Source organism: Musa acuminata, chromosome BXJ1-7 (genome assembly GCF_036884655.1).
Source record: "Musa acuminata AAA Group cultivar baxijiao chromosome BXJ1-7, Cavendish_Baxijiao_AAA, whole genome shotgun sequence".
NCBI lineage: Eukaryota > Viridiplantae > Streptophyta > Magnoliopsida > Zingiberales > Musaceae > Musa > Musa acuminata.
Genome location: NC_088333.1, coordinates 13,983,299 through 13,998,692, shown reverse-complemented (window position 1 = coordinate 13,998,692; position 15,394 = coordinate 13,983,299). Strand labels below are relative to the sequence as shown.

Genomic DNA, 15,394 nt, shown 5'->3' with positions numbered 1-15,394 from the left:
AAAAACAAAATTGATAGATAATGCAGGCCATGTAGAGGATCAGTTGTTTGATGAATGTGACCTGCAACAGCGATAGTGAATCCATCAGAATTGCATTGCACACCAAAAACATAATTCTGACAAAGGAAGCATTACGATCAATAATATAGTCATGTGTTAGAAGAGATGGATGGGTAATCGATGGAGGGAAACAGTCCTTGCTTGGGTTTGTTTTGAGTCTTCATTAGCATAGTGTTGTTAATAGAGAGGTTGCAATCACAAAAAGAAAAGAAAAAACCATCGTTTCTATTCTTCCAAAACATCCATAAAGAGGTAAAGATGATAGACAGAAGACAAAAAAAGAAAAAAAGCAGAGCTTCAATCAAGATGATCTCGCTCTTTAATCCACACACTCAAAGGTCAATCAGTAAAGTGTTTACAACGAATACCCAAGGAAGACTGAATAAAACTACGTGTGAACAAAAATATGAGTAGAATTATCTAATGACCAGATGAAGAATAAGATAATAGTGAATAAATGGTGAGAAGTAGGAAGATGATTCCAAATGTTTTTTTTTTTTTAATTGACTTTATAATACTTCAAATCGCCTTACAGTCATATCAATTATGATCTATAGGAATATAAATAGATGAGTTAAGTTTAATAAGATCATCGAAGAAGAAAGAAAAGAGAGTGAATGATTTGAAGATTCCAAGTATGATTAAAGATAAGATCAAATGTAAGATTAAATTTAGAGGTTAAGCTTATATTAACAAAGGTAGGCTATCTATTTAAAGCTATATTAGTAATCCAGGATCATTCCAAATATTAATTAAGCGTCTAAGGCCATCTTTTACATATTGTAAAATTAAGTAAGAAGATTTTCAACAGTTAGCATAGGGAGTTTTTTTTAGAAGAGTACCATATGTAATAGTGAGGATAAAAGATAATAAGAAACTATTTTAGTTAAGAATAGGAATAATTCTTCGAGAGTTTGACTAAATGAAGATCAGGTAAACCTGATTATCCAATCGAGGAGTTTAAGTTTCCTAAAGAAAGGCTCGAGAGAAATTGAATTGATCACATAGTTAATATGTCAACTTAAGAGATATAATTCTTCTTATGCCAAACCTCAATAAGAATTTTGTCAACAAATTTGTCTTGATAAGATTTGGGAATAAGATGATGGTTCACATGAGTTTGGGTAATAAGGGACAGCTGTCTTCTCTAAAATTTAAAATATTTTTATTTTATTTTTAATAACAAGAGAATAATATTAAGAAAAATAAATAATAGATTTAGCATAATTCATACTCAAGCCAGTAAGATTCGAGTAAACATTCAAAACACTAACAAGGTTTAAACAAGATTTTTGGGTGGCCCGATAATAATTAGAATATTATCAGCAAACATAAGATGAAAAAACTTTAAGATTGAAAGGGCTAATTTTTTATTATTAACAGCAATATCAAGGAGTAAAGATAAGATTTATTGAACAAATACAAAAAAATAAGGTGACAAAGGATCACCTTATCTTTAAAAGCTCTTAAAAGAATAAGAATTCAGACTATTAATACAAAAAAAAATAGAAAAAAAACAATACAAATCATTTGATAAAAGGAGGAGAAAAGTTCATATTATTAATAATATGATAAACAAAGGATCTATCTTTCTATAATGTGAAAGGCCTTTTGAATGTCAATATTAGTGAAAATATGAGAGCTTATAGCTTTAGAGTTATACATAAAGTGGATAGATAGATTCATCGACAATGATAATATTATCATATGAATAATTATGTGGATGAATGAAGACAGATTAGATTGTTCGTTATAAGTTAGATGGCTAAGGAGAGGCTTAATTCTTTTGGCAGTGACTTTAAAAAGCAGCTTAAAAATGATATTGCAAAATATAATAGGTCTAAATGAGTAATATTTTGAGGGTTTTGCTTTTTAGGAATCAAAATAAAGAGTAGTGTTAGACCAAGAGATTGGAAGATAAAAAAATTAGAATGAAAGTCACTAAAAGCAGTAAGAATGGAATTATTAATAGAAGACTGACTAAAAACCCTTAGACAAATCATGGGGCATTGATTATTTGTATTAATACAAATCATAGTACTAATACAAACATTTAGAATTCTAAATGTTTGATTTGTATTAGTACTATTATTAGAATTCTAAATGTTTGAGTACCGATGATAAAAATACCTTTAGTAATAAAAATAGGATCTTAAATAGTAATACCAAAAGCATATGTTAAAAATTGAATAGCATTCAAGTGTTTTCTAATATGAATAGAATTATGAAAATATTTACTTTTTTTTTTTTTGTCTCTCGTTGCAATCCAGTTAACCTTAGCTTCGGTGCACCATTTATTTAATGTGTATTTGTCTGTTGAGAGTTATAGATTTGTTAGGAAGAGAACATCCATCCTAAAATAAGGTTAGAAAGAGAAAGAGGATTCAAGTTTTCCTTCCTTCAACTAATAAATAGTAATTTTGGAATTAGTGTAGATTGATTGTCATGTTTTATACCAAAAGTGAGAGTCTCTCATCTTACTGAGATTATTGTATAAGTCAATTATAGAATTAAAGAGTGAAATTAGAAAGAGTTCCAAGAATTCTTAACAACATTATAAATATCTAAGGGGTAACCAAGCTAATACAGTTAAAATCCAAAGGATCTAAGTTGTCTATTATTAGTAATAAACTAATTAAAGTAAAATAAATTAGTAGTCTAAGGTAACATGAGACAAATGGCATACAAAACATGAGAATCACTGATTATTTACAAGCACTTTTATCTAATCTGACAGAAACCGAGAAGAAGATTCATTTCGATTATTATATCAAATAAATCTTGAGCCATAGAAACCAAGATTTAAGAAATTAAAATTAAACATAATTTTTTTGGAAATAACGAGTGAAAGAATTATATTGAAAAGGATGGACCTCATAATTTATCCTCTGCATTGTTTATACAGTTGTTGAGGTCTAAGAAAGTTGCAAATCGAAGCATTTACACTTGCATATATTAATTACTAAGAGCAACAAAGGCTTGTGATAAGCAAATTCAACAATAAGATGAATAGATTGAGAATTCTTCTTGTAAACAAGATGACAAGTGAGAAGATCAATTCTCCAAGCAACTAATAAAACTCTTTAAGGACAATAAGCAGAGAAGCATTATTAATTCATTTATGATGATGCATTCTCTTCATCCATATAGAAAATTTCTAGTAAGGCCAGAAGATTAATTGCATGTGCTTTTAATAAGGAAATCAAGATTCTAAACCAACCCTCTTTCCTCTTTATGGCTCCTTTGTAGTTCCAAAAAGTTAGATTCATTAAAAAAAATTGATGGGCCTTTCTTTGTCAGTATTTGAAGAATTAGTTAATAATATATTTATTTATTTATTTATTTTTCCTTATCTTATGTTTTAAATTGAAAAGAGAATGACAAGACTTCCTGATGATGAAGAGGATGATGTGATTTGGGTCCCTCCTTGTTTGAAAGCCTATACCATTCTAGATCGTCATCTTCAGGAATGAAATCACCTCATGTATGGGAGATAGTAAAAGAGGAAGAAAGTGCAAGATTGAAGTGTTCATGATGGGGATGTGTAGAGGTCGATGTCAACGTAGAGAAATGGAATGGGGTGGAAAGGCATTGGGAAGACGAAGATAGTGGTATGCTTAACCCTTTTATTTGTTATTTAGCTTTTTTTTTTTCCCTATAAGATAATAACTCTATAGTTCATAAGTGGTAGTGAGTTATTAAATTAACTATTTTTTAGAAAAATAGAATACATTTCCATTATATTAAATAGACACTTAGAACTCAAACTTTACATCAGTCACTTTATAGAACAATACAGTAACTAATTTAGATGTCTCAATAAAAACCATTAAATAGAGTACTAATTTAGTGTATTATTGAGTCTCAAAGTGAGATACACATTGGGATATATGTAATTTTTTAAAAAAAAACTATAATGACTTCAAAATTCTCTAAATTGATACGTAAAGGTCATTGAAAAAAAACGATAAACATGAGAAAGGAAAATTTTTTCTCTCGTTAAAAATTAGCATTTATCCATTTACTCACGTGAGTAGAGATACGCAATCTAAACAACATGAATTCAAATTAAGAATCACTGCTAACAAAAATATATTTTTATTTTTGTAACCGTGAAAAAAGTTCTTGTTCATCCAACTTGAAGATTATGTTGACTAATTGTGCATTTGTTATTCTAGAATGACAAGAAATTTTATTATGATGAATTTAATTATTGATATAACCTAATCAAATAAATTTAATTATTCAGGGAAACTTGTGTGTTTCTATAATAAATTAATGACTTACCTCTAGAAAATAATCATATTTTTTTTAAAAAAATCTTTTTTAGACGTTTTTTCTTTAGTAAGTTAATTTTTCCAAAGAAAGAAAATTTCTTACAAGTGGACACACAGTTAGGATTCTCTTTTAAATTAAAATTTATAATGTCACATTTTAAACAAATTAAATTTCATTTCGTGAGGTAATCAAGTTTCTCTTTTTTTATGTTGTATTATTTATATTTCTTTTCCCCTACAATATATAGCTTTATCATATTTTTATTCTCACAAGCGGTCTTCTCTTACATAAATGCATTCCAAGGAGTAATGATCATATTTGAAAATTGTTATCTTACATTTGACATATAATTGCCTTATACAGACAGATAGGTTAGTGGTGGGGTAAAATATAGGTATTGGGATTTTGATTAAAAATTAATAAATATTAAAAAATAAAAAAAAATACTTTCTTAATATGAAATCTAGTCTCTGTATATGGGATTGATTGAGATTTTCACCCAAAAATTCAATCGGTATTCTCCCTCCGAATATAATTATGAAGTCACTTGATTAACTTTTATTAGTAAATTGATGAGTAAAATTAAGTAATAAAAATATATTTAAACATGAAGAAAATTTGTATTAGTCACTGAATTGGATTAATTATATATATGTATATATACATATCTCAGAATGTGGATATTTATGGCACATATGACATGTGACGAAATTCAACTTAATTCAATTTATATTGAAACTTGATAAACTCATCGTCATCATCAAATCCTTATAAAAAATATTTTTCTCAACAATTGAACATAAAAAAATTCATCCATATGTTATTAGACTTAAGTCCTAATAGATCTATATTAAGTGATATGTAGTTTAGTAAATGAAAGTTGAAGATAAAATTATATCTATCAATATGGCTCACGATGATTAAACTATATTCTGCTCGTCTACACGTTATCACTCTTCTGGGAGATAAGTGGGTTATGTTGATCCAATCATATACCTTTAATTAATGATCAAATACACATAAATATTATAAAATATATAATTATGATATTACTACTTGTTTATATTATATATGTACAAATATCTTAAAACCTTGTGTATTGTTCTATGGATCATATACGATACGGTGGATTCCAGTCTTCTTAGAATCAAAATTGTGGATAAACATGAAGTAGATATGGGCTTCCAAACACCTTTGGGATTCCCCGAGGATATTTCCCAACCTGTGTGTGGATACAGTTCTGCCTTCGGTTCTCTCATCTCGGTACTTCCCGATCCTTATCTCGTATCTCAGCCATTCCCTTCTCTGCGGGCCCCCACCTATCGGATCAGATGGGAGACGTTGATCGGTGAATGATTGGGGCTGATCGGGAGGAAAGCGACGGTTCAGATAGATTGAGAACAGAAGGGGTCGGGAGACAACGTGTGTTTCTATCTCCCGGCGGTCGTGACCCGAATCGGGCTTTTACGTTACCTTCACACGAGTTCGCGGTCGCCACCCGTGAGGGCGGTGGCGAGAATCTCCCACGACTCCGCCCAGACGCGCGGCAGAACCTTATTGCGGATCCCAGTGGGTCCCCCTCGACAGCAATCGCGTATCCCGTTCCGCGGGATGAACACCTCCCGCGGAGCCAAGACGTGGCGGATCCCAGCACCCACGTGAAATGGACCCCACCTTTTTTCTAAACATTTCGGATGTGCCACGTTTGTGTCTGCTGCGATCAGGTGAGCCCCACGCTCTACGATTCGGATCGGCACTCGAGTTACGACAGGCCATTGTGTGTGGTCGACCCGATGCGCGCCACGTGCGTGACTTTTCTGCCTGCGCTGAAGCACACCTCCTCCTCCCCATCCACGGCGTCTCTCTTTATATCGGAACCCAAACCCCACCGAAGCACGAAACGGTCTTTCTACTCTCCTCTCTCTCTCTCTCTCTCTCTGCTTTCGTCTCTGGAAGGCCTGACTTGGATTCAATGGCTTCCGCAGCTGCCGCATCCTCCGCCCTCTTCTACGCCAACCCTACGCTGCACGCCGGCTTCCAGGACATGAGAGCGAAAACCCCCACGGCGGAGTTCCTCCATCTGTCTGCTAAGTTCTCGGACGGATTGCCCACGTCCGCCTTTCGGGTCCTCAAGCACCCTTCCCGGTTGCGTCAAAACCTTGGATCTGTGGGAAGACCAGGGAGGACTCCCGGTGTGGCCTATGCCACCGCTGCCACCGAGAAGAGAGTCCATGATTTCACCGTGAAGGTAGGAGTTCGATTCTTGTTTCACTTAATTTTCTGGTGTTTGCTTTTCCAGTTGTGTGTATGTAAACAAAAAAGGTTTTTGCTGTGCTCGAAAATGAATGTGTATAGGTATAATTGTCTTGAATATGTTTTGATTAAATTGCTTTATAATAGTAAACATAAGATGGTCCATTTGAATAGCTGAAAGCTTTGCTGATGTAAGCAAATAAGGATCACTGCGATCATGTATGCTTCAAAGAAACTAAAGATTTCATGAATAAGAGATGAGCTGAAGAATTGGACTTTTGCTCAGTAGTTATGCTGACAAAGAAGTTATATTTGCAAAGTAATTATGATTTTTTAATTCGTTATAGTGATTAATTTAAAGCTAGCAAATATAAATACGAAGTTAGGAGGTCAAGCAGCCTTGTCAAAGATGATGTTAGATTGAGGTATATACAATTGTAGTCTCCTCTCTCCAACCTCCTTCCCCGTATAATTTCTTGAAGAAGTCTATATTTGGCGCAGGATATTGATGGCAAGGATGTTTCTCTCAACAAATTCAAAGGAAAGATTCTGTTGATCGTTAACGTTGCTTCAAGATGGTAAATTTTGTTTCTTCTGAATTGCTTGTACTTGGTATAACTTACAGTAAAATTTTAGTTTGTTGAATATGTTAATGATTCTGTATCTGGCTCTAATTTTTAGTGGATTGACATCATCAAATTACTCTGAGCTCTCTCACATTTACGAGAAGTACAAGACCCAAGGTATACTCGATTTGTAAAGTGAATAAGCTTTTTGGCATTTCTTTTCTTTCTTTCTTATATTTGTTACTTCTTTTTTAGCTACCCTGTTTTAGTAACTCCTTTCAAGATGGTTATGAGGAAGATGATGATTATAACCAAACCAAATCATTGTAGTACAGAGAAACAGCATCATGTTTGTGAAATTTAATTGTGAAGCCCTAGCAAAGGTGATGGAAATTACTTTGTTCCTATACATTAATTTATAAGTGTTTCGTGGAACCTTAGTTAGGTTACTCCATTGTGACCTGCATATAGGGCTCAAATCACGAAAGTGTTACGTCTTTGCATATAGTATACATTTGATTATCCATCCCAGCACCCATCGGAAACTTCCCATATTCAATAGGCATCATGTACCATAAATTCATCACCTCTCATTTCCATACTATTTAACTGCAGACATGCGGAACTGTAATCCTAGCGATTTCTCTCCACCAATTGTGTGAACATTGAAAGATCATCTGCATGATAGTGGATGTATCCCATATAATGCTAATGCTACATCCGGCAGTTCTCTGAATAGGATGTGGATAGTTTGAGTAAATTTGTCCTCTCCTTTACAGAGATACATGCGCATAGCAACATTTGATATCAGGTGCTTCATTATATTACTCAAGCAACTCTAGAATTGATGGGAAGGATACGCCATAGGCATGAGAAAGTGTTTATGAACCTAGTAAATTTATTGTAATAATTCGGCAAGATTGTTCAGGAAGAGAATTGTATATGACCTATTTTTCAGCTGCAAACAGAGAATTGCTTGCTGTGGGATACTAGCTGTTGTTTCTTTGATTTTTTTCCCCTCCTTTTTAACTGAATTTAAATGTAGGATTTGAGGTTTTGGCCTTCCCTTGCAATCAATTTGGGGGACAAGAACCTGGATCAAATTCAGAAATTAAACAGTTTGCCTGTACAAGGTTCAAAGCAGATTTTCCTATTTTTGATAAGGCATGCCATATAGCCCCCATATGTTTTATTCTCATTCTAAAAATGCAAAGGCATATATGCACATGTATATCAACTATATTTTCTAAGTGTTTTCTGCATGACAGGTTGATGTTAATGGACCAAATGCTGCACCAGTTTATCAGTTTCTCAAGTCTAGTGCTGGAGGATTTCTAGGGGATCTTATAAAGTGGAACTTTGAGAAGTTCTTGGTAGATAAGAATGGGAAAGTTGTGGAGAGATATCCACCAACAACTTCCCCTTTCCAGATCGAGGTGTGTGTGAAATAGACCATGGTGATTTCATTAGTTCTTGTGATTTTGTTGGTTAACATAAGTTATGATGACTTTTCATATATTACTTGATAGATCAAATAGGTTTGTGTACAGTGCATAACTAAACATAAAAACAGTGACAAACACTTAGAAATACCCAATTTCTAGTGAATCTGTTCTACAGATACTAGTCCTAAAAAATTCCTATCAAGATAAGATTCTGTGAATGCAACTTTTACTGTTGGCCACACAAATAAAGCTAATATGTGGATGCTCAATATTGTTTTACAGATTTAATTTCCTCTTTTGATACGTTTAGCAGTTTTTATTCTTTTGGTGCTCATTTAAGAAAATAAATCCATATTATGATGAGTTAGTTCTTAGCAAGGAATGTGGCTGATTGAAACCTTTGCTGTGAATGTCTAATATTAGTAATATTATTTAGTTCACTGGCGGTGTATTTTACCACTAGATCCTTTTCCATCTAATACCTTTAGTTAACTCCTTGTTTATTCACAGGTTACAAAAATATACAGTCTTATAGGCTCAGAATCTAGCTGTTTTGGGCATTATGAAGAGCCAAATGTGAAGCTGTTTTCACAAATTATAATCTCAAGTTGGCTATATAACTAATAAGATATTGAGTACCAGTTTCTTTCACTCCTTTTAGATTCTTACTCTGCATAACAGGGTGTTCCACTGATAGAACTTCTTTTTCATGCATATCCTAAATTCTGGTATATTAGTTTCATTCAATGATTTTAAAACTGAAAAGAAAGTGCAAAAAAGGAAAGAGAGAATGTTGTGTATGTACTGGAAACAAATCATTTCTCCTGTGACATGCTTTGGAATGATCGAAACTTCAGTACTGGTTTGTGTTTTTGACTTTGCAACTCAAGCTTAACGAATAAAGTTGGTTGCACCATGAAGGTCGGTAGTCAATCTGAAGAATGGTAGATGATTGAAAAATTAACTTGGGTGTGTGTTTCTTCTTTTGCAACTTAAGCTTTGGAAATTAATATGAATAATGGTATTTAGATTGCACTTTCGTGATATAGTGAAAAAAAAGACGTAGATGAATTATTCTAGCTAGATCACAAGGATATAGGGATGTAAAATGTTGTACTTAATTTTCCTGTGATCTCCTGGGTGATGTTTTAGCTTTAGGTATCACTTCAATTTTTTGTAAAAATGCTATTTGTCTTTCATTGCAATTTCCTTTTTTTTTTTATAATTTCAATGCAAGTTGCTGATTTGAACTGAAATATCGGACCAGTTTATGGAACCAGTCTAGCATCCATCGTTGGATGGAAGTGCATGTGCATATCTATAGTTATTTTCCAGGACGAACATATTTCTATCATGGGGATTATTTTTTTTAATACCATTGTAGCATGTTATCTGCATATGCCAGTAAATTATATTTCAGTCTAATAGTTAAGAATCAATCCTTAACCACAAAAAGGCAGAGCACAGAATAAAGGCTCACCTATCTTAATTATTCTGTTTCTGGAGGTTTAGGATACCACCATAGAGACAAGCGATGGTTCCTTTGTGAAGACCACTTTTTTGCTTTTAACTCATTTAGATATACTATGTTGCTTCTGACTATTACAGGTTCTGGAGAATCCACTAAGGATTAGCAAAATGTTTACTCTGGGCACAAAACACAGATGTGTTTTTCCATTTGTGTTTGTTGGAACTAAGGTCGGCAATCCCAGAACATAGTCTGGGATAAAGATAGTTGTCTTAACTTTGAACTGTTGGAATTGTAAATTGAGTTATAATCTTCAACTTACGTTTGAACAGAGTCCTTCAAAACGAAAACTCATCATGAAATGATTTTGGAATGAAAATTATCATGTTATTGTCCCATTAAATTGCTCTCCTCTTTCTTTTTCTTGTCTCTTGTACTCTGTTATCTCTCTCTTTGTTTCTAATCAATAAGTTTGCATCTCATACAACTACTTTGTGTTGCAGAAGGATATCCAGAAACTCCTTGCAGCATAAGTACTTTTGAACCAGGACGAATGGGAATAGAACTTGAAGACAATCTTCTGTCTCATGTAGTCAGTAGTAAACGTGCAGTTGTATGGATCCATGGATATGCCAACTTAGATGGTTTTGTAGATTATCTTCAGAAAGTTTTATTTATTATTTGATACAATTTCCACATAAATAGTAGTCAATGAAGTTTTATTTTAGATCACAGATGGCATTGTAAAGATCAATGATTTCTTGATAGCATTGTTGCAACAGTGTATAATTTTGTTTCCAGAGAAATAGGGAGAATAGTAATTTACTGCTTAGATTCCTGTTGGGGGAATGTCTGATCGATTCTGAATCATGCGACACCACATTGATGGTGCTACACAGTGCGTTTCGAATTGCGGGACCCACTCGCTCTAGAGGTGGTGCTACACAGTGGGTCCCGCAAGACTCCAAGAGGGTAGGAGGACGCGTGGTGCCTATCTGGGCCGGCACAGGTGGTGAGCCCCACTCGACGCTTAGCAACAGCCTCGGACACCCGCCATGATCGGAGTCGTCCCCTGCCACATTGCCGACCCCAACCCTCTCTCTCTCGGGCCAACGGCGTCCGCAACACCTATGGCTCAAGGGAGCGGACAAGGAGCGGTCTCCCGTAGCGAACGGAGGAATAGGAGGAGGGCATCCCACATCGGATTCCTCGGCGAGCTGGTAAACGCATCTTTTAGCAGGTACCAGTGAGCCCTTCGTTTGGCTTCGCCTCTTCTCCATAACATCTCTTCCCTGAGGAGGAGATGTGTTCAGAAGAAGAATGTGCCCGGAGAAGCGGAGGAGGTTCGTTTAGACATTGATAGATCAATGCTCTAGATGCAATTGCATGCCACGACCGATCATTTACAACTTTGAAGGTCTGTTGAATCGTTTTTTCTCTCGTTTGCTTGCTTATTTGTATGTGTAGAATTCTTATGGTTGTTGTTCTTGGATCTTACAGAAACCCAAGTAGGAGCAGAAGGGTCCATAAGGTTCAGTGTCGAAGTTACTCCTCTGATTAGGGTGATCAGGTACATACGAGCCCTAGACGCAGTGCTTCTATCTATAGTTTCGTTATTAGCGTCACCCTTCAGGATTTTGAACTGGGAATCACAAAATGCATACAACATGTCTAGGTTTCTGTAGTTTGGCTTCCATATCAATTGTATTTTGCATTCCCCCACTTTTATTTACTTCCAAATGATTATGCTTCTGCTTATGCTGGGGGTTTGATGTACAGATATCAAAAATCTCATATTAGCAGCCCCTAAACAAATGTGAGACCTTAGTCTTTGCTTGTTAAATGTTACTGTTGTTTAAACTAATTATATCCCAATTTATTAGATGAGAATAAAATTGGATTGGAAGGATATACAGAGATATATGTCATATCCATAAGGAGCTAAAGCAAGGGATAAGATTATAGTTTTTGGGATAATCATAATTCCCACATTAACTATATTCATGCATTTTATTATGGACTCTCAACACTTACCACATTAATAATCCTTGTTTTGGGAGTAAGGCCAAGTGGGTTCAGATTGTATTTATGACCATTGTAGTAGAGCTGACTTAAGATCAAAGGTGCTGGAAAGCTGGCAAATCCGCATTTGGTGGACATATGTGATACCTAAGTAGTCCCATATTGATGATTTACCATGGGGTGAGATGGCTGGCAGGAAAAGGTTGTATAGATTAATTACTATTGCTTGTTGTTCTAGTGAAGTAGAAGAAAACAGTTTTAGTCAACTGTAATGAATTTTGGTTATATTGAATTCGTAGTTGTCTGGTATTTTAATGCACATAATGATTTAAGTTTATAAGGCTATGCTCCAACTATTGCTAGTTGTTTTAACTATTGGTAGGTTATCTCATACGGTAGGATTTACAGCTTGTAGCTATCACCATAAAGAGTCGGTTGAGGATCATTTTCCAATAGTTGAAATGCAGATTCTGAAATTTTGACAATAAAATTAGTCATGTTCTTCCCATGCACATCGTGGAATATTGACACTTGACATTCAGAAGTTCTAATTTTTTGATAAATCCATTATTTTGTATTTAAAAAAATGAACAAAATCACTCATGATGCAGACCCAATGCCCCAATGCAGGTTCAGAGGAATTGACAAATTTGTAGGACACATTATATCCTATTGATTATATGGCTGAAAGGGAGATTGCAGTTACAAAGGAAGCGCTTCACCAATATATCATCATAAGAAAACTTCATATGGAGCTAGAGGAGGAAAGAGAAGCTTCAGCAACTGCAGCAAATGAAGCTTTATCCGTGATTCTGAGACTTCAGAGAGAAAAGGCAGCAGAGAAGATGGAAGCATGCCAGTACAGGAGAATTGCAGAGGAAAAAATGCATCATGCAGAGCAATCCTTGATTATTCTAGAGGAAGAAATGCAACAGAAGGAATTTGAGATTTTAATCCTTAAGCACCAAATTAAGTTATATAAGACCAAGTTATTGAGTAATGGTATTGGTGATCTTGGATCTGGAAATGTTGTAACAAGTGAAGATGGTGCTTTAGTGGACAAAACCGGTCTTCATGGCTATATTAGCAGGAACATCTCTTTGCCTCCTTTAAGAGTGGTTAAGTTGTGTAGTGAGACTGGTGGCAATGAGAATAGTCTCCTAGCATTTTCAGAGCAAACAAAATGGAAAAGGATTGGTGACTACACGGACCAGCTTGGTGACAAGAATAGGGAAACACCAAACTTGTTTTGGGAATCTGCAACGGATGATTATAATTCTGAAGAAGTAGATGGAGAAGTGAAATATGAATCAAGTCCACGAAGAAATGGGTGTCAAACAACATCAAGTAACAGCCCACACAGTTCAGGAAAAGAGTTTTCATCTTGTTCACGGGATTCAACTCTGACTGGTGACGCATTGTGCCATTCAAATTGTGGAACTAAGATCTGTCTGGATGCTGAAGGTGCTTCAAGTTTGCATTCGCAAGCTGTAAAACAAGTGGATACCATGGAGTCTGTTGGGGATAGCATTTCACATGATCAAATTGAATCAAGGAGAAATGCAAATCATTTGGCATGTGTCCATGACATATTTGAAGTCCCAGAAAGTGACAAATATCATACCAGTAGAGAACCTAACAAGCATTTCTTGGAAGAGTCTATAAAAGAGTCTAAAACTTCTGTTGGCACTGAAGATTTAGTGTCTCAAGATACAGTAGAATCCCCTTCCCGAGACAATGATTGGCTAGACAGGGTAGTCACACATTCAGACCATAGTAGTGGAATTTCTACACCAACAAGCCAACCTGACAAGTTGTCTGCACCCACAAAAGGTGAAATGTTGAATTATAATTCGGTTCTCGTGGATTCTATAAATAGAACCTGTATCATGCGGAATGATTTTGAACATATAAAATTCCAACTGCAGCAGATTGAATATGAAAAGATTATGAAAATGGAAGATTCTGAAAGGAGCAACGAACAGTTAAAGTTGTTGAGGGACATTTATGACAAGCTGAACACTATAGAATGTCACCTGCAAAGTTCCAGGTCCAAGAAGTGCCTTCAGCACAATGAGTCCCAGTTGATCTCTGTTATTGAGGTAAGCTCTTGCTGCTATTTATAATAATTAATGTTGATAGAAGTGTCATAGTGGAAGGTGCATAGAGATGTCCCATCCTAGCCATTAGATAACAATTTGCCACCTTTCCTGTCACATGCCATTAAAGTTGCATCCCAAATAATATGCTTAATGTTTATGAAAGAGGACCAATGCTATTCTTTATTCTGCAATATACATGAGATTTTTTTTTTTTTACTTTCTGGTTGAAACTCCCTGATTACTTGTATACTTTGCTGAGGTAAACCACTCATTATATACTAATCATCATTTATCTTGCAACATCAGTTCAGAATGGCATAATCTAATGGTTGTTGAGAATGATTTTGTTGTTTTATGTTTCTGAAGAACAGGCGTTCCTATCATTCACAATTTAGTTATGTTGAGCTGGTGGTCATTCTGGCAATGTTCATTCTTCCAACCAGAGATTAGTTCATATATGATGCAACCATCCTGACTACATGGTTATAGAGGGTGCTGTTGTTCGTCCCCCTCCCCCCCCCCCCCCCTCATTCATGGAAAGGATGAGAATTTAGGGTGGCTCATATTTTTTTTCTCTTTCTTATGTATTATTAATATAGTTTGGAGCCTGGAGTGCAAATTATATTGGAAAGATATATTCTACATCAAATACAGATATCACAAGAAGTTTATAATTGCTGTTCGGTTGATAAGTCTGCTAGATTTAGTCTGGTGACTGTTGTTTTTGCTTGACTAGCTATATCACTGTTTAAATTCATCTGATTCTCCCTCAACTGTTCACTACATTACTAATTTCACCTTTTGAGAGGTTTTTCTAATATGAAGTAGGGGTAAACGTGAGGGAAGAAGATAGACATTAGGTTCTCAACGTCCAGTTGGGTAGACAACATAAATGTGAGGGAAGAAGCATTCGTGAAAAGGTAAACACATCATAAAAAATATTGGGCAGAAAAAGTAAAGAGTCACCACACTTGAGTTCTTAATGTCGGTCGACATTTTTAGAGTGACTCAATAGCAATCAAATGTAATGGATTTAAATGGTACCTTCTTACATGAAGTATGGAAATATAACGTCTATAAAATTTCTTGTTTCATTTTGGGTAAAAAAGAGGTGTTGTCTTATTCATTCGTGAGTTAGAAAATATAGATAATGAACATTCATGGTAAGAATAGAGAACACCTACAAGTTGAAGTTTCAGG

At 34.9% G+C, this 15,394-nt stretch overlaps 2 protein-coding genes across 4 annotated transcripts; both read left to right on the top strand.

Annotated features, from left to right (window-relative positions):
• Positions 1 to 6,228: 6,228 nt before the first annotated feature.
• On the top strand, positions 6,229 to 10,902 carry LOC135678915 (phospholipid hydroperoxide glutathione peroxidase 1, chloroplastic-like). Its single transcript, XM_065192164.1, has 6 exons — positions 6,229 to 6,586; positions 7,093 to 7,169; positions 7,273 to 7,334; positions 8,203 to 8,321; positions 8,426 to 8,593; positions 10,574 to 10,902. Exons 1-6 carry the CDS (start codon positions 6,311 to 6,313, stop codon positions 10,601 to 10,603), a joined length of 732 nt encoding a protein of 243 aa, XP_065048236.1. The 5' UTR covers positions 6,229 to 6,310; the 3' UTR covers positions 10,604 to 10,902.
• Positions 10,903 to 11,045: 143 nt separating this feature from the next.
• On the top strand, positions 11,046 to 14,886 carry LOC135678914 (uncharacterized). 3 transcript variants are annotated; one of them, XM_065192163.1, is made up of 4 exons: positions 11,046 to 11,487; positions 11,571 to 11,640; positions 12,723 to 13,925; positions 14,021 to 14,886. In XM_065192163.1, the coding sequence occupies exons 3-4, from the start codon at positions 12,773 to 12,775 to the stop codon at positions 14,026 to 14,028; spliced, it is 1,161 nt and encodes a 386-aa protein (XP_065048235.1). In that variant the 5' UTR covers positions 11,046 to 11,487; positions 11,571 to 11,640; positions 12,723 to 12,772; the 3' UTR covers positions 14,029 to 14,886. The 3 variants fall into 3 exon arrangements, with proteins under 3 accessions (XP_065048235.1, XP_065048234.1, XP_065048233.1); XM_065192162.1 differs by having other exon boundaries at positions 12,723 to 14,194; positions 14,566 to 14,886; XM_065192161.1 differs by having other exon boundaries at positions 12,723 to 14,194; positions 14,561 to 14,886.
• The last annotated feature ends 508 nt before the right edge of the window (positions 14,887 to 15,394 follow it).

What these genes read in the sequence shown, in the direction of transcription:
- LOC135678915 (XM_065192164.1), top strand. Translation starts at nt 6,311, where the DNA reads ATGGCTTCCGCAGCTGCCGCATCCTCCGCCCTCTTCTACGCCAACCCT. An exon ending in GTTAACGTTGCTTCAAGATG is followed by an intron (nt 7,170 to 7,272) that starts GTAAATTTTGTT and finishes TCTAATTTTTAG; the next exon opens with TGGATTGACATCATCAAATT. An exon ending in CGAGAAGTACAAGACCCAAG is followed by an intron (nt 7,335 to 8,202) that starts GTATACTCGATT and finishes ATTTAAATGTAG; the next exon opens with GATTTGAGGTTTTGGCCTTC.
- LOC135678914 (XM_065192161.1), top strand. Translation starts at nt 12,773, where the DNA reads ATGGCTGAAAGGGAGATTGCAGTTACAAAGGAAGCGCTTCACCAATAT. An exon ending in AGTTGATCTCTGTTATTGAG is followed by an intron (nt 14,195 to 14,560) that starts GTAAGCTCTTGC and finishes ATGTTTCTGAAG; the next exon opens with AACAGGCGTTCCTATCATTC.